Raw genomic sequence first — 25,231 nt, forward strand, 5'->3', positions numbered from 1 at the left:
GAGATGATGATATTCTTAGTTACAGCTAAATAAGAAAGATGGTTTGTAGACATATAGAAACTTTTCTGCTCATTTTGTCTAAACTGGCTCATATCACCTTTGGTTCTTTCACTAATCACTTTAAATCAGAGTCCTCCAAGAACAGTTTGTCCTTATTAATTAGAGATAATGCCTTATGACTGAAGGGATAAAAGGTAGGGGGAGAAAATGGGAACAGGATTCAGAGTTAGATGATATCCCGTGATCATATTGAATGGCAGAACATTTCAAAGGACTGAATGGCCTATTCCTGCTTCTATTTTCTGTTTCTTTATCATCTACTCTCTACCCCTCATCATTTTGTACCCAGGACTCTGAATACTCATGTTCTGTAGCATTGCTACAATGCAGATGACATTCACCCTTATCAGGAATGGCAATTCCCATTATACCCCTGGTTCATCTGATTGCATTGAATAATTGTTTCGAAAATAGCATCAGTAAAACTTATTGCTAGTCACTGTTGCAACAACTACCAGCCAGACTGAAGTGCGGGGGCTGGTAGGACAGCTATGCTACAGAGAAGGTAGAGGTGGCCCTCTCTCCCATCCTCTCACCCTCCAAATGCAAACAGTGGGTTGTTCCTGGCCCACTGCAGACTAAAGTCCACCAATGCCTTGTGACAGATGGAACCATCCATGATGTAAACGCAAACAACCCTCACACCCCAACAAAAAACGTCTCTCTGCCACAAATTGGAGCCTGGGAATGTATAAAATACAATTAGCCTTGTAGTGTTTGGGTCTGTAGCAAGGGGTAGTGTGCTAAGGAGAATAATCCTAGCTTCATCAATCTACCCTTGTAATTCAAGTTTACCATCTCCAGAACCATCCTTATAGTTTTTTTTCCCCTACATTCTCTCCAATGCTGAATGCTTCAAGAATATTAAGGAGTTCCTTGTAAATGCATAAAGTGCATGGATTTAGAATTACTTAGGGTCTCAGGCCTCATGGCATTGGGAATTAAAATTAGTGGAAGAGAATTGACAGGAGCAATATAAAGCAAGGCCCAGAATAGTAAGGTTTCCCTCTAGAGGAGAAGCAACAAGTCTTTCATCCAGAGCCTGGGGCAGATTACAATTTTACTGCCCCACACATGATATATGATGTGACAAGTACACTGGGCTAATATTTGTGACTTCCACTCAGCAACTTGGACACTAGGTTCATACTGATGTTTTACAATAGGGGCCCACCTGCGTAACCAAGCATGGATTCTGACATGAATACCTTTGAAAAATACCAGGCTGATATGCAGCAATAAAGCTGTCTGAGTAATTTAACACCATTTCAGCTCCTGAGCAACTTGGCAGCATTGCTCTTATTTCTCAAACTCTAAGATACGGCCCTAACTGAATTGATGCCAAATGAAAATATCTAAATTAAGTGATCCTGCCTTGACCCTGTATACTTTAGCATTGTCAGAGATGAGAAGAGAGTGGGATCTACCTGATCTGGCAGACATAGAAGACTCCATGGCATTATTTATAAAAAGATCAGGGGAGTTATCCCTAATTTCCTGGTCAATACATATCCCTCAATTAACATCACATAAACTGATTATGTTGTCATTATCAATTGCTGTTTGCAAGTTTGCAGATTGCAAGTTGACTACGCTTACTGCATTACAACTGCAGCTGCATTTCAGAAGTGTTTAATTGGCTAGAAAGCAATTTGAGATGTCCAGTGTTAAGACAACTTCTTTATAAGTGTAAGCCTTTCCACTTTTTCAGGCTCTCCTGCAGTTGACAAAATTCTCTAGGAATGGGGATGTTTCGAATTGCTGAGCTGCTTTATTACATAGGTAAAAACAATGACTGCAGATGTTGGAAACCAGATTCTGGATTAGTGGTGCTGGAAGAGCACAGCAGTTCAGGCAGCATCCGAGGAGCTTTGAAATCGACGTTTCGGGCAAAAGCCCTTCATCAGGGATTTATTACATATCAAGTTGGGCATTCAGAGTCAAGCTTCTGAATCGTGATAGGTTGAGAAAAGGGAAGATGCAACAAGACATTAGTGTCCTTGAATACCAGTCGCTGAAAGTAAGCATTCAGGTGCAGCAGGTTGTGAAGAAGGCAAATGGGGAGAGGATTCAGGTACAGGAGCAGGAAGGTCTTACTACAATTGTGCAGGACCTTAGTGAGAGTACAGCTGGAGTATTGTGTGCAGTTTTGGTCTCCTTATCTGAGGAAGGAAGTTCTGGCTATGGAGGTAATGCATCGAAGGTATACCAGATTGAGATGGCAGAACAAGCATAGAGAGAGACAACCCCACCCGAGGCCAACCACTTCAACTCCCCCTCCCACTCCCTAAGGTCATGCAGGTCCTTGGCCTCCTCCATCGCCACTCCCCAATCACCTGACGCCTGGAGGAAGAATGCCTCATCTTCCGCCTCGAGACCCTCCAACCCCATGGCATCAATGTGGATTTCACCAGTTTCCTCAATTCCCCTCCCCCCATCTTATCCCAGATCTAACCTTCCAACTCTGCATCACCCTCATGACATCTCCTACCTGTCATCTTCCTTTCCATCTATCCACTCCACCCTCCCCTCTGACCTATCACCATTACCCCCACCTCCATCTACCTATCAAACTCTCAGGTACCTTCCCCCCAGCCCCATCCCCCTCCCATTTATCTCACCACCCCCTCAGCTCACAGCATCAATCCTGATGAAGGGCCTTTGCTCAAAAGGTGAACTCTCTTGCTCCTCGGATGCTGCCTGACCTGCTGTGCTTTTCCAGCACCACGCTCTCGACCCTAATCTCCAGCATCTTCCGTCCTCACGTTCGCCTAAGGATACAGGGTAGGCCATTTAGATAAGACCATAAGTCCATAAGGTCATACAGAATAGGAGCAGGAGTAGGATTTTCGACCCCTCAAGCCTGTTCCACCATTCAATACTGGATGATCTGACATTCCTCAGGTCCATTTTCCTGCCTTTTCCCCATAACTGTTCATTCCCCTAATAATCAAGAATCTACCTCAGTCTTAAGTATACACAAGGACTCTGAGCCCACAGCTCTCTGTGGCAAGGAGTCACAATCCTCTGACAGAAGAAATTCCAATTTATCTCAATCTTAAATTGCTTCTCCTTTATTTTGAGACTATGTCCTCTGCTTTGAGATTCCCATGAGGGGGAACATCCTCTCAGGATTTACCCTGTCAAGCCCCTTCAGAATCCTATAAATTTCATTGAAATCACCTAAACTCCAGTGAGTCGAATCCCAATCTGTTAAGCCTTTGTTCATAAGACAATCCTTGCAACCAGGGATCATCCCAGTGAATAATCCCTGATCTGCCTACAATGAAATTATATATTTCCTTAAATAAGGGGACCAAAATTGTTAGAGTACCCCAGATATGATCTCACCAGGATTTTGTACAGTTACAGTTAGACTGCACCTGTGCGCTAACTTTGTGTTTCATATACAAGTACCGCTAAGTGCCTTTGTGTTTCAGCTTTCTGCAGTTTTTCTCCATTTAAAAACTACTCTGTTCTTATTCTCCCCCTTGCAAAATCAACGACTTCACGTTTTCCCACATTATAGTCCACTTACCAACTTGTTGCCCACTTAATTAACCTATCAATATCTCTCCATAAATTATTTGTATCCTTTTTGCAACATGCCCTTCCACCTATTTTTGTATCCTCTGCATATGTGGCTACAGTACATTAGCTTCCTTCCTCCAAGTCATTAATATGTATTGTAAACAATTACAGCTCCAACACCGATCCCTGTGGAACTCCCCTGGTGGCAGATTGCCAATCTGAAAAAAAATCCCTTTTGTCCCCACTTCCTGTTTCTGGCTCAGTACCCAGTTTTATATCCACATCAATATTCTACCTCCAACATCATCGGGTCTTATCTTATGACTTAACCTTTTATGAGATACCTTGTTGAACACCTTCTAGAAGTCTAAATAAACACATTGACTGGTTCTGCTGTGGTTGAGACTTCCTCTAAAATGACTAGTAAATTTGTGGACATGATGTGCCTTTCATTAAGCCATGTTGATTCTGGTAGATTAGATTATAATTTTTTAAAATGCTCTGTTAATAGTTCCTCAATAACTGATTCCAACATTTTTCCAACAATAGACATTAAAATAATTAGCCTACCACTTTTGCCTCTCTTTTTGAATAAGGTGTCACATTGACAGTTTTCAAATCCTCCAGTACTTTTCCAGAATCCATGGACTTTTGGAAAATTACAACCTATGCATGCCCTATCTCTGTAGCTTCTCTTTTTCGAACATCCTACTCCTTGGATGTAAGCCACCAGAGTCAGGGGTCCTATCTGCCTGTAGCCCCATTAGTTTATTTAATGCTACTTCTCTAATGATGGTGATGATGATGATGAGGCAGGTTCAATCTTTGGTATTAGTGGAAAGTATCTGTTTAGCTTCTCTGCTATTTCTTTGTTCTTGATAACTATTTCCACAGGCTAATTTTCTAAGGGGCCTATGTTTATTTTTACCCCTCTTCCTTTTTACATATTTAAATAAGCTCTTGTTCTCAGTTTTTATATTGTTAAATTTGTTCACCCACAGAGTAGTGAGCTTGTGGATTTTCTGTCACAAAAAGCAGTTGAAACCCAAACATTGAGTGTTTTCACAAATGAGTTAGGTATAGGGCTAAAGGGATCAAAGGGTATGAGGGGAATACAGAAACAGGATATTGATTTGAACATATTGATGGTGGAACAGGCTTGAAAGGCTAAATGGCCTAATTCCAGCTCCTATTTTCTGTTTCTCTGATCAAATTCACTTATTTCATTTGGCAAAATGTATTTAATGGAACAGATCAAATACAGAGCATGACACAATACTATACACTAATGATTTTGTAAGAGGTATTCAAATTGTTCCAGCTGGATTTCTGACTTCTGAACCTGCCTCATCATCATCACCATTGGTGGTCCCTCGCAGACAGGGATAACTCCAACTCTCAGGGTGAGTCCATTGGTGTCTGTACAGACTGATGCAGCTTCCACAGGCTCCAGTACACTTGAGGCAGAAGGTGGTTGTGGAAAAGCATGGGTGGGGCATTGGTGTGGCAGCAGGCTCCTTACGCTGTTTTCCCCTGCCTTCTGCTTTTTCCCAATGGCAACTCTTGAATTACTAGATGTCTTCCCGGATGCTCCTCCTCCACTTTGGTCAGTCTTGGGCGAGTGATTCCCAGGTATTTGTGGGAATGCCACACTCCGCCAGTGAGGCTTTGAGGGTATCACTGAAACACTTCCTCTGTTCACCAGGGGCTCACCTGTTGTTTCAAAACTGGGAGTAGAGCACCTGATTGGGGAGTCTTATGTTGGTCATGTCGATGACATACCCAGCCCAGCGCAGCCAATCAAGGGTGGCCAGTGCTCGATCCTGAGGATGTTGGCCTGATAAAGGACACTGATGTTGGTGGATCTTTCTTCCCAACAGTTTCACAGGATCTTGCACAGGCAGTGTTGTTGAAATTGCTTTAGTGCCTTGAAGTGTCTGCTGTCGACTGTCTATGCCTCACAGCCATACTGGAGGGCCGGAATCACTACAACTCCGTAGATCATGAGTTTGGTGTCGGGTCTGATGTTGTGGCCAAAGACTGTACTCGCTCACTTTCAAGATGGTAGCCTATAACCATCCGAGCACACAACTGCCTGCCTGACCTCCCTCCCTTGCCTGCACCCTCTCAACTGACCTTTGCTCATATTCTGCTTGGACTCTCCCACACATAGCTCCCAGAACCAAGGTCTGATATTGCTCCTCCCATCTCCAGGCTGCTGCCGAACAGGGTCTTTGGGCACTCAGAAAGGGCCCTAGTATTGGCTGCACAGATTGGCCTATTGCTTTTGCGGCTGCACTGACACTCCCCTACCCCAGTCCAGTGTTTATATCACCCCCAGTAATTTTATAACAACCCTTCCAGCCTAGTGTTTATATAATCCCCAGTAATTTTATAACAGTCCCTCCAGCCTAGTGTTTATATAATCCCCAGTAATTTTATAACAGTCCCTCCAGCCTCGTGTTTATATAATCCCCAGTAATTTTATAACAGTCCCTCCAGCCCAGTGTTCATATAATCCCTGGTAATTTTATTACAACCTGTCCAGCCCAGTGATTATATAATCCCCAGTAATTTTATAACAGCCCCTCCAGCCCAGTGTTCATATAATTCCCAGTAATTTTATAACAACCCCTTAAACCCAGTGATTATATAATCCCCAGTAATTTTATAACAACTGCTCCAGCCTAGTGTTGATATAATCCCCTGTAATTTTATAACAACCCCTCCAGCCTCATGTTTATATAATACCAGTAATTTTATAACAACAACTCCAGCCCGGTGTTTAAATACCCCCTGTAATTTTATAACAACCTCTCCAGTCCAGTGATTGTATAATCTCCAGTAATCTTATAACAACAACTCCAGCCCAGTGTTTATATACTCACAGTAATTTTACAACAACCCCTCCAGCACAGTGATTATGGAATCCCCAGTAATTTTATAACAAATGTCCCAGCTCAGTGTTTTTATAACTCCCAATAATTTTATAACACCAACCCATGCCATGTTTATATAAATCCCTATGAATTTTATAATAAACCTCTCAACCCAGTGTTTTTATCTCTCCCCAAGCTCAGTAATTTTGAACCTGCCTCAGCAAAAGCACTCTCAACCTTTAACAGAAGCTAACAATGCACATGGGTGTTGACCAGACCAACTGTTAACCAAACACCTACCTTGTACTTTATATGAGCTTTATATCATTCAACAGGGTTCCATCTATGGTAAGAAAGGTTTGTTTGAGAAGTTTGAGATGAGCTAATGCCTGCCTTAGTATTTCTGGTCAATCTGGGTAATATTATCCATGTCTGGTTCTAACACCTTTTTGCAATTGCCTGCAATTTATGACCTTCTTTATTAAACTTGTGCAAATTCACTGTGCGTTTTAGAACATGTCAACTAAAAATACACTTTTATTTTCCATGGAAAGCCAATAAAACAGTGAAATGTGATAAATGTGTTACAAAATTTGATGCAAGCCAATTTAAAATAACACCGAAGGGAATTTTAACTTATTAATTTTAAAATAAAGATGGAATTCATCAATTCTATTTATTTTCTTAAAAATCATCCACATAGACTTAATTCTTCTCTATTTATGGAATTTATTATCATACAGTCATTTATATTCACAATAATGATCTTACGTATATAACGACTATGATCTGCGTGAAATTTCACTTGTACATTTTATAACTGCCTTTCTGTTATAAGCAAATTTATATAAATTATATATTGAAACCTCTTTGAGGAGTCAAGCAAAAACAATGTACAGTACTTACATTTCCATTCAAAACTGCAGCCTATTTCTTGCAGTGAACACTTGAATGTTTTTGTGGATTTACTGGGGATATTCAACAGCCCCTGACTAATAATAGAACGGAGGTCAGTTCTTAAGGTGCTGACCATTCTATGATTATTCAAAACTATGTGCATGCTCTAAAATAGAAAACAAAACATGAATATGTTTCAAATGAAAACAAAGAGAATCACTATACATTATGTGTGTAGTTTCATTTGCTGTTGTACTTTTGATCAATAGTATTGCTTTCTTCAAAGTTTTAGGTGAAGATTAAGTCAACAAGATATGCATAATCAGCCAGCCTGGTATTTGGGAGGAATTCTTCTTGAAGATCTTGTCCAAAATTGGGTGGGATGGAAATAGAGAATGTCTTGAAAGGTAAGCATTAAGGCTGGCTGACTGAAATGTTCACTGGCTGACTGAAATTTCACTCTCCCTGTTAGGATTGCCAGTTCACATTCTGTCCACTGTTCCAACATGTGACTTGTTCATTGCCTATAATGTTTGGTAGATTTACATACTCCCACTTCTCAAAATCACAGTGCAGGTGGTAGTAGATCCTACAAAGCAGCAGGGAATACTCTGAGCAGAAGACTGTTGGAGTAATCTAGCCAAAAAGTGTGGTGCTGGAAAAGCACAGCCAGTCAGGCAGCATCCAAGAAGTAGGAGAGTCGACGTTTTGAGCATAAACTTTTCATGAGTTGTAGTAATCTCCCTGATGGTTCAGACTTATTTGATAAGGCCTTGGTGACAGGTCTTGTTTTGACTTTTAAGGAATTTCTTCTCTTTTGAGTCTCTCATTGGTGTATGTTGTAATATATTGGCATAGATCAAGGAATGGATAGCTCCAAGGAAACAGTGAATTTGTATAAGTTGATCATTTTGGGTTGGCAAGCTGTAGCCAGTGAACTGCCACAAGCAACAATGCTGGGGCTTCAGTCCTATTTTTAATCTGTACAACATAATTTTTTTTATTCATTTGTGGGATGTGGCCATCGTTGCCTGGCCAGCATTTATTGCCCATCCCTATCTGCGCGTGAGAAAGTGGTGGTGAGCTGCCTTTTTGAACTGTTGCAATCTACGTTCTATAGGTTGACCCACAATTCCATTAGGGAGGGAATTCCAGAATTTTAACCTGATAACAGTTAAGGAACAGTGCTATATTTCCAAGTCTGGATGGTGAATAGCTTGAAGAAGAACTTGCAGGTGGTGGTACTAGATATCATCTCTCTAATTGACTTGGATGAAAGTCATATATGAACGAAGATGAATATATGTTTGCTAAATTTTTTTACATATCAATAATAGGTAGGAAAATAAATTGTGAGGATGGCATATGCGTTTACAAAGGGACTTAGGTTAAGTAAGTGGGCAATAAATTTGTATATGATGTATAATGTGGGAAAATATGAACTGGTCTATTTTGGGCAGGAAGAATAGAAAGCAGTAAATTATTCAAGTGGAAACATATTGCATAATTCAGTGGTATAGGAAATATGAGTATCCTGCTACATGAATCACAAAAATGTAATATGTAGGCATAGCAAGTAATTAGGAAGTCAAATCAAATATTTTCATTTGTTGCAAAGGGAGTGGATTATAAAAGGAAGGAAATTTTCTACAATTGTATGTGGTGTTGGCGAGACCACATCTGCAATATCAATTACAGATATGGCCTCCTCACATGAGGAAGGATATAATAACATAACAAGCAGTTCAGAAAAGATTGTCTCAGTTGGGTCCTGAGGTGGAGGAGATATCTCATGAAGAAAGAGTGGACAAGTTGGGCCTGCATACCTTGGTGTTAAGTAAATTGAGTGGTGATCTTATTGAAAAATGTGAGATCCTCAGGGGAATTGACAGCGTGGATATTGAATGAATGTTCCCTTCTGGGAAAGACTAGAACTAGAGTTTAAAAGTAAGAGGTCTCCTATTTACAATTAAGATGCGAAAATTTATTTTCTGTCTTGATCTGGGGAATTATCTTACTCATAGAGAGCAGTGACAGCAAGGCCATTGAAAGCTTTAAAGGCTGAGATAGATAAATTGCTGATTGACAAGGGAGCCAAAGGATATAGGGAGTAGTTAGGAAAGTGGAGTTGAGGCCACAATCAGATCACCATGACCTTATTGAATAGTGGAGCAGCTTGAGGGACCAAATAGCTTACTCCTGTTCCTATTTTGTTTGTTTGTATGGATAGTCTTGCCAAAATAGCTCCCAAAACAGAAAAGTCCATGCCTCAGTGTCATCATGATTTCACATAAAATTAATCACAGAGGATTTTGATCAGTTGTGAACTTAAACCTTAGTAATAATTTAGACTAAACTTACAGCAAAGTAAGATATATCATAGTTTGTGTTCTTAAAATCTGGAGCTTTACAATTGTCATATATTCAACCACCAGTAACTTCTGGAGACAAATACTGGTAGAAAGTAAAAGTAAATATACCATACTGGGAGACTGGGGAGACTTGCAGGAGCAATAGGGTTGCCATTGAAGGGGATTTTAATTTTCCTAACATAGACTGGCACTGCCAGACCATTCAGTTAGAATCCCTACAATGTGGAAACAGGCTCTTTGGCTCAACAAGTTTACACCGACCTCTGAAGAATCACCCATCCAGACCTATTCCCCTACATTTACCTCTGACTAATGCACCTAACCTACACAAACATGAATACCATGGGCAATTCATCTAACCCATGCGTGTATGGAGAATGAGAGGAAACCCACACAGATACAGGGAGAATGTGCAAACTCCACACATACAGTCACCCAAGGCTGGAATCAAACCCGGGTCCCTGGTGCTGTGAGGCAGCAGTGCTAACCATTGAGCCAACGTGTCGCCCAAAGGGCTTAGATGGGGTGGAATTTGTTAAGTGCGTTCAGAAAAGTTTCTCAAGCAGTGTACAGAGGGTGCTACTCGGGAAGGGGCAAAACTCGACCTATTCTTGGGAAATAGGGCAGGACAGATGACGTAGGTGACAGTGGAGGGAGCACTTTGGGACTGGTGACCATTGATCTATTAATTTTAACATAATTATGGAAAGGGACAAAACTGGTCCACAGGTTCAAGGTCTAAATTGGGTGAAGGCTAATTTTGATGGAATTAGACGGGTGTGTGCAGGGGTTGATTGGACGAGTTTGATGGCAAAGGGACCTCCGGCAAGTGGGAGACCTTTAAAAGTGAGATAACTAGAATTCAAGGTCCATATGTTCCTGTGAGGGTGAAAGGCAAGGTTGACAGGAATAGGGAGTCCTGGATGACAAGAGATATTGTGACTAGAAAAAAGGAGGCATGGCGTAGGCACAGGCAGTTGGGATCAAGGGAATCCCTGAAGGTATATAGGGTATACAGGACTTTACTGAAGAAGGAGATCAGGAGGGTGAAAAGGGGGGACAAGATATCCTTGGCTGAGGAGATTAGGGTGAATCAAAAGAGATTCTTTAAATATATTAAAGGAAAAAAGAATAACTATCGAGAGAACAGGACCCCTCAAGGACCAAAGTGGACATGTATGTGTAGAACTGCAGGAGATGGGCGAGGTCCTCAATGAAAATTTCTCCTGTGTTTACCATAGAGAAAGACATGAAGACTTGGGGAAGTCAGTGGTCATATCTTGGGGACAGTCCATATCACAGTAGAGGAGGTATTGGATGTGTTAGAATGTATGAAGGTGGAGAAATTTCCTGGGGCTGACCAGATATATCCAAGAACACTGTAAAAGGCTAGAGAAGAAATTGCAGGGGCTTATGCTGATATTTTAACATCATTGTTAGTAACGGATGAGGTCCCGGAAGACTGGACAGTAGTGAATGTTGTGCCCTTATTGAAGAAGGGCTGTAAAGAAAAGCCTAGGAACTATAGACCATTAAGCCGAGCATCTGTGATAGGTAAGTTACTTGAGAAGATTCTGAGAAATAAGATATACATGCAAGTGGAAAGACAGAGTCTGATTAGGAATAGTCTTAGGAATGGCTTTGTGCATGGGAGACCATGCCTCACAAATTTGTTAGAGTTCCTTGATGAAGTGACCAGGAATGTTGACGAGGGTAGGGCGGTTGACATGGTCTATATGGATTTCAGTAAGGCCTTTGATAAGTTTTGATATGGTAGGCTGCTCTGGAAGGTTAGATCGCACGGAATCCAGGGTGACATGGCAAATTGAAAGTTGGTTTAAAGGTAGGAAGCAGAGGGCAATAGTGGAAGGATGCTTGTTGGACTGGAGACCTGTGACTAGTGAAATGCCTCAGGGGTTGGCGCTGGGCCCATTACTGTTTTTTTATCTGTATCAATGATTTGTATGAGAATATACAAGGCATGATTAGTAAGTTTGCAGATGACACTAAAATAGAAGATATTGTGGACAGTGAGGAAGGTGATCAGAAATTGCAGCAGGAACTTGATCAGCTGGGGAATTGGGTCGAGAAATGGCAAATGGAATTTAATATAGATATGGTGTTTCATGGTGAATAGTAGGGCCTTAAGTAGTATAGTACAACAGAGGGATCTGGGAGTTCAGGTGCATGGTACTCTGAAAATGGAATCACAGTTAGACAGGGCAGTGAAGGAGGCTTTTGGCACATTGGCCTTCATCATTCAGGGCACTGAGTATAGAAATTGGGAAGTTGTGTTGGAGTTATACCAGATGTTGGTGAGGTTGCATTTGGAGTATTGTGTTCAGTTTTAGTCACCTTGCTATAGGAAGGATGTTATTAAACTGGAAAGAGTGCAGAAAGAATATTACAAGGATATTGCCAGGACTCAAGAGTCTGAGTTATTGAGAGAGGTTGGACAAACTAGGACTTTTTTCTTTAGAGTATAGGAGACTGAGGGTAGATCTTATAGAAGTGTATAAGATCATGAGAGGCATGGATAGCGTGAATGCAGTCAGTCTTTTTCCCAGGATTGGACAATCAAGGACTAGAGGGCATCAGTTTAAGGTTAGAAGGCAAAGAATAAAAAGGAACCTGAGGGGCAACTTTTTTTTATAGGGAGGGTGGTATGCATGTGGAATGAGCTGCCAGTGGAACTGGTTGAGTTGGGTACAATAACAACATTTAAAAGGCATTTGGACAAATACATAGATAGGAAAGATTTCGAAGGATATGGACCAAGTGCAGGGAAATGGGTTTAGCATTGATGGACATTTTGGTCGGTTTGGACCGGTTTGGCCCAAAGGGCCTGGCTCTGTGCTGTAGGACTCTATGACTCTATTGATAAATACATTCAAATTAAACATACTGGAGCTTAGTTGATATTTTCTGACAATAGGCACAGGAATCATGGTACATGATTAACACATACTGGTTGATTGCAATGCAGGCAGTATGTCAATTCTGAATGACTTCTCTATCCAGACAATGTTCTAACAATGCTGTTGGTTGGCTGGAAGCGTAAAGTGTGTGACGACCACCATTTAAGATTAACCTGCATTGCTTAAAGGGGAGTCATATTGTGGCTGGAACAGAACAGATACTGGCACTTGTAGGCAACAAGAATCTAGTCTGAGAATGAGTAAGGACTAGCAAAACAGGTATAGTGGGCTTCACTGTTAAAGAGGAGAAAGTGAGGTCTGCAGATGCTGGAGATCAGAGCTGAAAATGTGTTGCTGGAAAAGCGCAGCAGGTCAGGCAGCATCCAAGGAACAGGAGAATCGACGTTTCGGGCATAAGCCCTTCTTCAGGAGTAAGAAACTTACACTGAAGTGAAGAAGACTCAAGATGGCTCCTATCTGGAAAGGAAGTAACCACACAGTCCAAAGACAGTTGGTGCAGATAACCATGGAGTCAATGTCAGGAATCAAGCTGTGAAAACATTGAGATAGCACTGCAGGAGTTAAAAAACCTCTGATGGTCGTCATGTTGAGTCGTAGAATCATTGAGATGTATGGCACGGAAACAGATCCTTTGTTCCAACTCGTCCATGCTGACCAGATATCCTAAAATTAGTCTAGTCCCCTTTGCCAGCACTTGGCTCATATCCCTCTAAAACCTTGCTATTCATATACCAATCCAAATGCCTTTTAAATGTTGTAATTGTACCAGCCTCCACCAATTCCTCTGGCAGTTCATTCCCAACACACACTACACTTTGCACGAAAAGGTTGCCCCTTAGGTCCCTTTTAAATCTTTCCATTCTCACCCTAAACCTATGTCCTCTAGTTCTGGACTCCCCCACCTGGAGAAAAGACCTTGTCTATTTACCTTATCCATGCCCCTGACGATCTTCAAATGCCATTTCCTTCAAAATAGTTGCTCAAAATATTTGTCCTGACACTTTTGTGTTGGTTTTCCATTGGCAACAACTTACCTGTGCCACTTCACCTTTTCCCCATAGCCATAAATACAAACTAATTCCCTCTTGAAAGCCTTGATCAAACCTACCACAATCATTTTGTCAGTAGACAGGCAGGAGGCCGGAAGAACACAGCAAGTCAGGTAGCATCAGGATGTGCAGAAGTCGACGTTTCGACTTCTCTAGGACTGGGTGTGGGGTATGGGGGGAGCTGCAGATAAAAGGGGAGGTGGGGCCAGGGTGGTGAAGAAGGGATAAATGAAGGCAGGTAGAGGGTACAATCTGGTTGGTCAATGGGAGGAATAAATCCGGTTGATGGCAGAGAGCAGTGGCATGGAGGGTGAGGGCCTGGGAAGGGAGTCGGGGGGTTGGGGAGAGAGGTTATTTGAAATTGGAGAACTCAATATTGATTCCTTCGGGCTGTAGGCTGTCCAGGTGGAAGATAAAGTGTTGTTCGTTCAATAGGCACTGTGGTTTGATTTGGCAATGGAGGAGGCCAAGGATGGTCATGTCAGAAAGGGTGTGGTTGGGGAATTGAAATGGGCGGTGAACCATTCCCTAAATTTATGTTTGGTCTCCCCGATGTAGAGAAGACCATATCGGGAGCACCCGATACAGTAAACTAGGTTGGAAGAGAGGCAGATGAACCTCTGTCTCACCTGGAAGGACTGTGTGGGGCCTGGATGGAGGTGAGTTTTGCATCTCTGGTTTTGCATCTTTTCTAGTTGCAGGGGAAGGTACCTAGGGGTTCGGTGGTGGCATGAATCAAGGACTGTCAGAGGAAACGGTCCTTGCAGAATGTAGATAAGGGTGGGGAGGGGAAGTTGTTCTTGGTGATGGGGTCTATTTGGAGTTGGCAGATGTGTTGTGAGGATGATTCGTTAGATGTGGAAACTGGTGGGGTGGTAGGTGAGGACAAGGGGGACTCTGTCTTTATTGCATTGGCAGGAGGGGTTTAGAGCAGTGGAACGGGGAATAGAGGTGGTGCGGGGGAGGGCTGTCTGGATGATGGAGGGAGGAAAAGCATGTTGTTCAAAATAGATGGACATCTGGGATGCTTGGGAGTAGAATGTCTCCTTGTCGGAGCAGATGCGGTGGAGGTGGAGGAATTGGGAGAATGGGATGGAGTTCTTGCTAGATAGTGGGTGGGAGGAGGTGTAGTCCAGGTAGTAATGGGAGTCTGTATGTTTGTAGTAGATGTCTATCTGGAGACTGTCGGTGAAGATGGAAATGGTGAGGTCAAGAAAGAAGAGGGAGGTGTCCGAGATGGACCAAGTGAATTTGAGGGTAGGGTGGAAATTGTGGGCAAAGTCGATGAACTGCTTCAGTTCAGCCTGGGTGCAGGATGCTGCACTCTATGCCTGTCCAGACTAACTACTCTACAATCATTCTGTAAGCAGTGCATCTAGATCCTAATCACTGTCTGTGTGCAAAAAGAGATTTCTTTCATGTTGCCATTGAATCTTTTGCCAACCACCTTAAATTCATGCCGTTCTTGTTCTTGAGCCTTCCACAATTAGGAATAGATTCACAAAATTAATATTTTGCTCTGGAGGACACTTGTACCATCCCTAGGAGTAACAGGTACGCAGAGTATGTTAAAGAAAGGGAGGAACTCAGAACAACTATGAACACTGGAGAAAAAGTATTGAGCAAACTATTGAGATTGAAGGCAGACAAGACCTCTGGGCTTGATGGTCTACATTCTATATTCGGAAAGGAAGTGTCAGCAGAGATAATGGATCCATTGGTTATAATATTCTAAAATGCCTCAGATGTGGGAAAGGTTCCAGTGGATTGGAAAGATGCTAATATAGTGCCTTTATTTAAAAAGGAGGGATGTAAAAGGTAGGAAACTACAAAACAATGAGTTTAAAATGTGTCATTGGGAAATTGTTGGAATCCATTCATAAGGAAGTCATAACAGGATATTTGTAAAGTCAAAACACAATCCATCAGAATCATGATTTTATGGAGAGTAAATCATGTTTCACTAATTTCCAAAGTTCTTTAAAGATGTAACGAACAATATGGATAATGGGGACCCTGTCGATACAGGATGTCTAAACTTCCAGAAGGCTTTTGATAATGTGTCATCCAAAAGATGTAATGTAAAGCATTAACAGTAAAGATGGAAATGACATCTTCAGTGATGTCAGATCATGTACCACTAGAGGCTTAGAAGAAGATTCTAGATGGTTCTTTGTGTAAGCTATTCCTTAGTTTACTTGTATTTACTTAGTATTTACTTGTATATAGTTAAGAAATGTTGCCAAATTCCAACAACCTGTTAAATACATCCCAGGAGTCCTTGTCAGCTTATTTCAACCTAGACAGGCCTCTTTTGTTTGGGCTGTACATGAAAACCCTTCTCAATGCAATAATAGGAAACACAACCCAATTCACCACTCACTAACAAGCAGTAAAAATCTATAGTGCACTTTGTTGGGATGCTTCAATAAGGCTACCACTGTTCGAAATTGGATGGTTATTTATCTGTTTGCTAGGAGTTAGCAATACAATATGTAAATGAAAAGGAAGAAGAAAATATGACAAAAAAGCAAGAGATTAAATAATATTAAATGATTACCATGACATGAAACTGATTTTATATCTAGTCTTAAATTACAGGATTTTTATATTTCATGCATCTATACTGACAAAGTATTCCCTGTATTATGTGAAGCTTACCTTTGCTAGGTTGCAAATACAAGTTCTTCTTCTCAGTCGATTGACAAACATATTTGCTGCTGAGAAATTTAAGAGTCATGTTAGATAAATGTTTGCATACAAAATAAAAAATAAATATATTATTCATCTAAAATTTGTAAATCCATGTACGTCATCAGATTTTAAAAACAAGATAATGCTTTGACATGACATAATATAGCATTGTTTCACAATATCTACTAATTTCAAGTGTTGGACTTTGTAATCTCTTTCTAGGCCACTTTTTTTAGCTATGAATATTTTAAGATTTTCTAATAGTTATAGTACGGTAGTAGATCAAATGAAGGTGACGACTTTAAAGAATTTGCCATGCACTTTTTCATAATAGGCTATTTAAGACTTTTTTCCTAATGGTAAATGGCTGCTGAATCACACATTGGTAGTTCTCCACTGTACTACATAAATTGCAAAGGTGTGATTTAAGTTTAATGTTTTGTCAATAATAAAGCACAATTATAAAAATGAGTAACATTATAAGTTAGATGCAGCATTTTATCAGTTTCTTTCATAATAATTTGACATTGCATACTAAAATAAAGTTTTATGATTAAAAGTGGAAAAGAATAACGGTATTTTGAAACAATAGTGATATTTCAAACAAGAATTGAGAGCTAATATAAGCAACTGAGAACTAAAAAAAAGTGGAACCTTTCTTTTGCTTAATAGAATGTGAACGACTGTATTTTGTGACAGATGGGCACAGGACAACACAACAATGTGGAAGTTTTAAAGGGGAAGAAGGATATTAAGGTTGGAACATAGGTTGGAGAAAAAGATAGGTTAAAGACTATTTTTTGAGAAGGAAGATGATAGAGAATTTGCAAGGAAGATGTCCAGTATTTGAGGAAGCAATCAACTTTAGACAGCTGGCAATGCAGGAGAAATGATTGGATAGTCAGAAATTGAGAGATAAGGAAACCAGGGAAACAGAAGTGGGTATTATAAATTCATGTCTTGCTATAGATATCCTGTAAGGAATAATGAAGTTAATAACTCCCGTAAATAGTAGGAGTGTCTAACATTTCTGGAAGTGATACTCATTTTCATAAACTTACCAGCGTATACAATGAATTAAGGATTTGATAAACCTGATCTAGTAACCAGATTCCTAAATTAAATGGAGTTATTCCCAGAAGCCTATCTCTTAGTATGATCTTTCATAGACTGTTACAGTTTGACTATCCAGATGAATCTGTATTAGACTTTCTAGCTGGATAATGAATTTTCCCTATGTATCAACAAAATCCTTCCTTAATTTCTTTTAAATTATAGTGTTCACTTTGGACATTAGCTAATAATTCCTGAGAATGGTATGATTGACCTCATTTTTCCTCTATACATTCTTCCTCTGGTTACAACAAATTTTAAATTTAACCAGGTCAGTGAAATGGCCAAATATATCAATATTATGCCATATCAGACTCAGCATTTTGAACAAGGCAATCAGGTGTCTTTATTTAGTGATACGTAATTTATTGCCAAAACAAATGTATTCAAACAAATCTGTAGTGCAAAGATTATTGACAAAGAATAAAATAAAACCTAACTCTCACACACACGCGCACTCGTGTGCGCAAGGATAAATCATGAGTTGTCATAAATGATGATCTCAAAGTTATTCTGCGCACACATGAGGTCATGAACAGTATAACTCACTGTCTCCTTGTACCAATGGTGGACATGTGCTTCAAAGTGTACTTAACAGCCAGTAATAATCCCAGCATTTCCTTCTCCACAAGGAGGGTTCTCTTTTGGTATTGATTTAACTTTTCAGAGAAATATCACACTGGTTCTGTATACCTTTCATGTGGTATCTTATCAAATTCCTTCTGAAAATCCGGGTACAGTACATCAATAGTCTCCTCTTTGCCCACAGCATATGTTACTCCTTCAAAAAACTCCAATAAATTCTTTAAGCATGAACTTCCTTTCACAAAGTCATGCTACTCTTCCTGATCACCCGTGAATGTTTCTAAGTGCCCAGCCATAAACTCTTTAATGATCAATTCTAACACCTTCCAGCTAACTGGATAGTAGGTTCCTGTTTTCTGCCTCCCTCTCTTTTTGAATAAAGGAATTATATTTGCTACTTTGCAGTCAGATGGAAACTTTCCAGAATTTAGGGAATTTGGGAACATTAACACCACTACCTCATTAGTTAACTCATTTAAAAGCCTCAAGTGAAGTCCATCTAGATCTAGAGACTTGTGAGCCTGCAATTCCATCAGCTTGCTCAGTACTTCTTCCATTATGATTGTAATTTCACCAAGTTCCTCTCTTTCATCCACCTTCTGATCTACAACTATAGCTGTAATGTTTTATAGTGAAGTTAGAATCGAAATATTTGTTCATTGAATCTACAATTTCTTATTATCCACTATTAACTTCCTATTCTCACTCTGTGGCAGATCAACACTCACTTTGCTTCTACTTTTCCTTCTTAAGTATTTATAGAAACTTTTGGTATCTCTTTTTATATTTGCAGCTAGCTTCCTCTCATGCGCAAATGTATTTGTTCCAATTGACCTTTTAGTCATTCATACTTTGTATTCTGATTTGTACTGCTGGGTATTAAGAAGGTGTATAAGACAGGGAAATTCCAGCATCTTCAATATTCTGTTTGATATTGGATGGCACAGGCCCTGTGATGGACAGCCTCATGATGCTGGGCTCCATAAAACACAGGAATTGCAGGGTCTTTGTGTCCCACCAGCTCTGATTTGCTCTTTTCTGTTGTGTGTCAATTTGTTCTCCATGATAGAGGGCAAAATGTCAGTAATCATGTTGCACTGAGTCTGGGTGATGTACCTGTGGCATAGTTGAATGGCTGAAGATATGCAGTAGGAGTGAGAGGTCAGTATGAGGCTGACAGCATTAGTGGTGTGTGAGGGTGAGATGCAATTCCTGGTCTTTAGGTATAGGTTCTGGCTGGAAGTATCATGCTACTGATTGAGTGAAAGAGGTATGGTGCAAAGAGTAACTTAAGAGGCTAGTGCTGTGGTAGGTAAGGAGATAGAACATAGAACAGTACAGCACAGTACAGGACCATCGGCCCACGATTTGGTGTTGAGCACTTATTTTAATCTAAGATAAATCTAACATACACACCCCTCAATTTACTGCTGTCCATGTACTTGTCCAGCAGTTGCTTAAATGTCCCTAATGTGGGGGGATCTAAGATGGCGGTGATCTGAGAAGATCACACTGCAGAGCTTCGCATTGCAGCAGGAGCAGGACGGGCCTTTAACCCGCCCAACCCAGGTCATCAGGATTTCTTGGGGCATTGGAAAGATTGTGGAGCCCCAAGAAACATTTAAAAATTGACTTACCTGTATTTTCAGCTGTCCAGAAATGCCTAAAAACGGAGGAGGAGCATCTGAGGCCAGGCCTGCAGCTCAGCCTGCAGCAGCCTCGGAGCAGATTACTCTCCCGGACCTGGTGAACCAGCTCTCGAAATCTCGCGAGATGTTGGGGAAACAGATTGAAGAGAAGCTGGCTCCAGTCTCTCTCATGCTGCAGAAGCATGAGCAGGAGCTGGGAGATCTGGAGAAGAGGACAGATGAAGTGGAGCACAGGGTCACAGTGGTGGAAGCTGATGCCAGTTCATTCAAGGAAGAGATCCAAGCCCTGAAGACGCAGGTTCGTAATTTGCATGACCAAGTGGATGATCTTGAAAACAGGGGCAGGAGAAAAAACATTCGGATCATCGGTCTGCCTGAGGGTAAGGAAGGTGAGTGGCCTGCAGAATTTGTTGAAGATTGGCTTCCGAAATTCCTTGACTGGCATGAGAGGATTGAAGATAGAGAGAGCTCACCGGGTCGCAGCATGGAGGTCGGGTCTGGGTCAACGCCCTTGTCCTTTCCTGGTGCGGTTCCATCATTACCGGGATAAGGAGAGAGTCATGGAGGCTTCCAGACTCCAGGGGAAGGATCCAAAGGCCCTAATTTATGAAGGGTCTAAGATCATGTTTTTTCAGGACTTTTCAGCGGTGGTGATCCAGAAACGAAAATTGTATGATGGTGTCAAGAGAAGACTGAAGGAACTTGGGATTCAGTACTCCCTGAGATATCCGGCAGTGCTTCGGATCACCTTAGATGGATCCATGCATCTCTTTGACACATCGGAGAAGGCAAGAGACTTTGTGGACAAACTAACCTAATTTAAACAATTGTAGTATGTATAAATATTGTTGCTTGGGTATGCGTTTATCATTCTGTAAAAGAAATGGAGGAAATCTGGTTGGAGCTTTGTTTTTCCACTTTTTCTTTCCTCTATTGATAATAATTTGGTTCAAACTATGTCTGGCGGTGGTTAAGATGTACATTTTAAATTTCTAAGTTAGGACATACCAAAGGATGGGTGGGGTATTTATTCCCCTTTTTTTTATAAAAGAATGTTTTTTTATTCATATTGATATTCTATGGGGTGTTTATTCTTTTTAGCTTGTGCTTGTGATGCGGCTCTAGTTGGGAGAAGTGAAGGTGGTTGAGATGGTTAGATGCCTATTTATGGACAGTTTGGGATGGGTAGTTGCCCCCTCCGGGCAGGGTGTGAGTTCCCCTACTCAGCGCTATTGGCACTTTATATGTTTGTTTGTTTTCTGGTTTTTGTTGTTTTTTATTTTTAATAATTTTGTATGTTTGTTAAATGTAGTGGTTTTAGTTTATGTAGTTTTTATATTTGGTGGACCATGCAACATTAAGGCTCAGCAATTTGTGGTTTGGGTTCCTCCTCTCAGGAATTTAAATGTAATTGCTGAAGATTATGGCTAATGATTTGATTAAACGGTGTACCTGGAATATCAAGGGAAGTCACTCACCAATTAAGAGGAAGAAGGTACTCTTGAGTCTTAGAAAGGAGAAGGTGGATATTGCTTTGTTACAGGAGACACATTTGGATGACAAGGAGCATCTGAAATTACAGCAGAATAGTTTTGACTGAGTTTATTTTTCATCATTTAATACCAGAAGTAGGGGAGTGGCTATATTGGTTAGGAAAAATCTCTCATTTAAATTGTTGGAATGTGTTAAAGACACATATGGGGGGTTTGTAATTCTTAGAGCCTTGATAAATGGGGAAGAATATGGTATTTTAAATGTTTATTGTCCCCCAGCTCATTCTCTTAAATTCTTGGTAGATGCTTTTTCTAAACTGATAAGTCTCAAATTATAGGGGGAGATTTTAACTGCCTCATGGACCCCACAGTAGACAGGTTGCCTAAAGGTCCCTCGATACCCTCTGCACAAACTAAACAGTTATTGGGTTTGTGTGGGAAATTAGGGTTGGTGGACGTTTGGAGGTGACTCCACCCTACAGGTAGAGATTTTACGTTTTTCTCCAATCAGCATAGATGTCACACGAGGATTGATTTTTTTCTGACCCCTGTGTTAACCCTGGATCTGGTGGCATCCTGTACGATTGGTAATATTGCCATCTCTGATCATGCTCCAGTGTACCACATGGTTAAGATTAAGGATGTTACAGGGGATTCAAGGTACTGGCAAATGGACCCCTTTATTCTCATGTACAGCAAGTTTGTGGAGTATTTCTCTAGGGAATTTCAGGCATTCCTAGACATCAACATAGGCTCAGTTGATAGCTCATCTGTTCTCTGGGAAACTGCCAAAGCTTATGCCAGGGGGTTAGTTATTTCATATTCCAACAGTAGGAAGAGGCAGAAGGGTGAGCAGCAACGTCTCCTTGAAGCACGGTTGAAGGCAGCCGAGAAGGCCTATTTTGACAGACCCTCGTTGGTCAAACTACAGAGGATTACGGCACTGCGGTCTACATTAAATTCTGTGCTCACGCAGACTGCAAAGAAGGAGCTGGCTTTTGCAAAGCAAAAGTTATACGAGCATGGTGACAAGCCAGGCAAATACTTAGCATACCTTGCCAGAAAGAGAAGTGCCCCACAAACCATTACAGCGATTAGAGAAGGGTCTGGGAACCTAACATGTGATTCTAAAAAGATTAATGTGGCATTCCAGAGATTCCACTCTAAGTTATATCAGTCTGAGAATTGTGAGGAGGGGCAGGCCAAAATGGAATCCTTTTTTAGAGGTCTGAAGCTCCTGGGTGTGTCTCCCGAACAACAGTCCTTTCTCAATGCCCTATTATCAGAGCAAGAAGTGCAGGAAGCTGTGAGGCAGCTTCAGAGTGGAAAGGCGCCCGGTTCTGATGATCTTCCCAGTGAATTCTATAAGGAATTTATAAGTATACTGTCAGGCCTGATGCTGAATATGTTCAATGATTCAAACAATCATGATTGTCTCCCACCATCTCTGAGAGAGGCCAATATTTCACTTATCCTTAAAAAAGGGAAGGATCTGGAAGACTGTGCTTCATACAGGCCCATCTCGCTCTTAAATGTGGACTTTAAGATCCTCTCTAAGGCTCTTGCATTAAGGCGGGAGACTGTGTTACCCTCTATTATTAAAGAGGATCAGATGGGCTTCATAAAGGGTCGCAGATCCTCCAAGAATGTTAGGAGGCTGCTTAACGTAATTCAAGCATGCCAACAGCAGTCAGCACAGGGATTGGTGATTTCTTTTAGATGCAGAGAAGGCATTTGGCCGAGTTGAGTGGCCGTACCTTTTCTAGACTCTAGACCGGTTTGGTCTGGGTGAAGTTTTCATAAGATGGATAAAGGTTCTCTACAGTGTACCTCTCGCTGCGGTCATTACCAACGGGGTACGATCAAGCAATTTTAATATTTCTAGGGGCAGCCGGCAGGGCTGTCCCCTTTCACCATTACTTTTTACGTTGGTGATTGAACCGTTGGCAGAGGCCATTCGTGGGGATCTCAATATATCAGCTCCAGAAGTGGGGTCAAAATTACATAATATCTAGCTGTGTGCAGACGATGTTCTAATTTTCTTGATAAATCCAGCAGTCTCTGTGCCTTGCCTGATACAATGCATTCACGCATTTGGCGCTTTTTCAGGGTATAAGGTTAATTTTGCTAAATCAGAGGCTATGCCTATGGGTGGTCTTACGAAAGAGTTGGCTCTTGAGAGTGACTGTAGATTCCCATTTAGGTGGTCACAGCGGGGTTTTGTGTATTTGGGCATATTCATTACTCCAGTTCTGGATTGGCTGTTCAAAGCCAATTTTACTCAATTATTTGAAAAAATTAAACAAGACCTCCAAAGATTGGATGCACTTCCAATCTCATGGTTGGGTCGGATAGCGCTTATTAAGATGAATCTTCTCCCTCGTTTGCTATACCCTATACGGATGCTCCCCCTGATTTTCAATAAACAAACACTCAGGAGACTGAACGGTTGGTTCAGCTCATTTATCTGGCACCGTTAACGGCCCCTCATTAAATTAGCCAAACTGCAGTTGCCTCACAGATTGGGGGGAGTAGACCTTCCGGAACTGTGAATGTATGAGTATTTTGTTTGGCTGGGCTGAGTTATTACTATTTATTTGTTTGTTGTTAGGTATTTATTTAGTTGAATAGCTAGTTTAGGTTTTTTTCAAATTTTATACTTCTCTATATATGTTTATACATTCATATAGGAGGGTGGGTTGGGGAATTTGTTTTTTATTATTTGTGTTTAGTTTTGTACTATTTTTGTACTGTTTTGAATTGCATTGTTTTGTATTTGTTGTAGTATTTAAAAATCTATTTTTTCTTAATAAAAATATATTATAAAAAAATGTCCCTAATGTGTCTGACTCTACTACCACTGCTGACAGTGCATTCCATGCACCCACCACTCTCTGCGTAAAGAACCTACCTCTAACATCTCCCCGTACCTTCCTCCAAACACCTTAAAATTATGACCCCTTGTGACAGCTATTTCTGCCCTGGGGAAAAGTCTCTGGCTATCTTCTCTCATTATCTTGTACGCTTCTATCAAGTCACCTCTCTTCCTTCTTCTCTCCAGTGTGGAAAGGCGGAGCTCACTCAACCTCACTTCATAAGACAAGCCCTCCAATCCAGGCAGCATCCTAGTAAATTCCTTTGCACCCTCTCTAAAGCACCCACATCTTTCCTGGACACAGCACTCCAAGTGTAGTCTAACCAGGGTTTTATAGAGCTGCAGCAAAATCTCGCGGCTCTTAAACTCAATACCCCTGTTAATGAAAGCCAGAACGCCATACGCCTTCTTAACAACCCTATCAACTTGGGTGGCAACCTTGAGGGATCTATGTACGTAGACCCCAAGACCCCGCTGTTCCTTCACACTGCCAAGAATCCTTTCTTTAACCCTGTATTCAGCACTCAAATTTGATCTTTCAAAATGAATCCCTTCACATTTGTCCAGGTTGAACTCCAACTGCCACTTCTCAGCCCAGCTTTGCATCCTGTCAATGTCATGCTGTAGCCTGCAACAGCCCATGACACTAGCTACAGCACCACCGACCTTTGTATCATTGGTAAACTTATTAATCCACCCTCCCACTTCTTCATCCAAGTCATTTATAAAATCTACGAAGAGCAGAGGCCCAAGGACAGATCCCTGTGGGACACCTTCAGGCAGAATACTTTCCATCCACTACCACTTGCTGTCTTCTTTCGGACAGGCAATTCTGTATCTAGACAGCCAGATTTCCCTGTATCTCATACCTCCTAACTTTCTAAATGAGCCTACCTTGGGGAACCTTATCAAATGCCTTACTGAAATCCATATATACCACATCCATGGCTCAACCTTCATGAACTTGTCTCGTCACATCCCCAAAGAGTTCAATAAGGCTTGTGAGGCATGAGCTGCTCCTCACAAAACCATGCTAACTATCTTTAATCAAACTATGTTTTTCCAAACAGTCATAAGTCCTATCTCTCAAAATCA

The 25,231-nt window shown here is 41.1% G+C and overlaps 1 protein-coding gene across 1 annotated transcript in view; it reads right to left on the minus strand.

Annotated features, from left to right (window-relative positions):
• Nucleotides 1-25,231, minus strand: part of LOC122551054 (DNA-binding protein RFX8-like) — a 111,310-nt gene that overhangs the window by 19,522 nt on the left and 66,557 nt on the right. The window contains exons 7-8 of the mRNA XM_087988549.1: nucleotides 16,389-16,447; nucleotides 7,377-7,533 (exon numbers count right to left, since the gene is read on the minus strand). Of these exons, the coding sequence (XP_087844675.1) occupies nucleotides 7,377-7,533; nucleotides 16,389-16,447 (216 nt within the window). The remainder of the gene's footprint in view (nucleotides 1-7,376; nucleotides 7,534-16,388; nucleotides 16,448-25,231) is intronic.

This window comes from Chiloscyllium plagiosum, unplaced genomic scaffold (genome assembly GCF_037043375.1).
Source record: "Chiloscyllium plagiosum isolate Xiang-an unplaced genomic scaffold, Cpla_swu_hap1 HiC_scaffold_6, whole genome shotgun sequence".
Lineage (NCBI taxonomy): Eukaryota > Metazoa > Chordata > Chondrichthyes > Orectolobiformes > Hemiscylliidae > Chiloscyllium > Chiloscyllium plagiosum.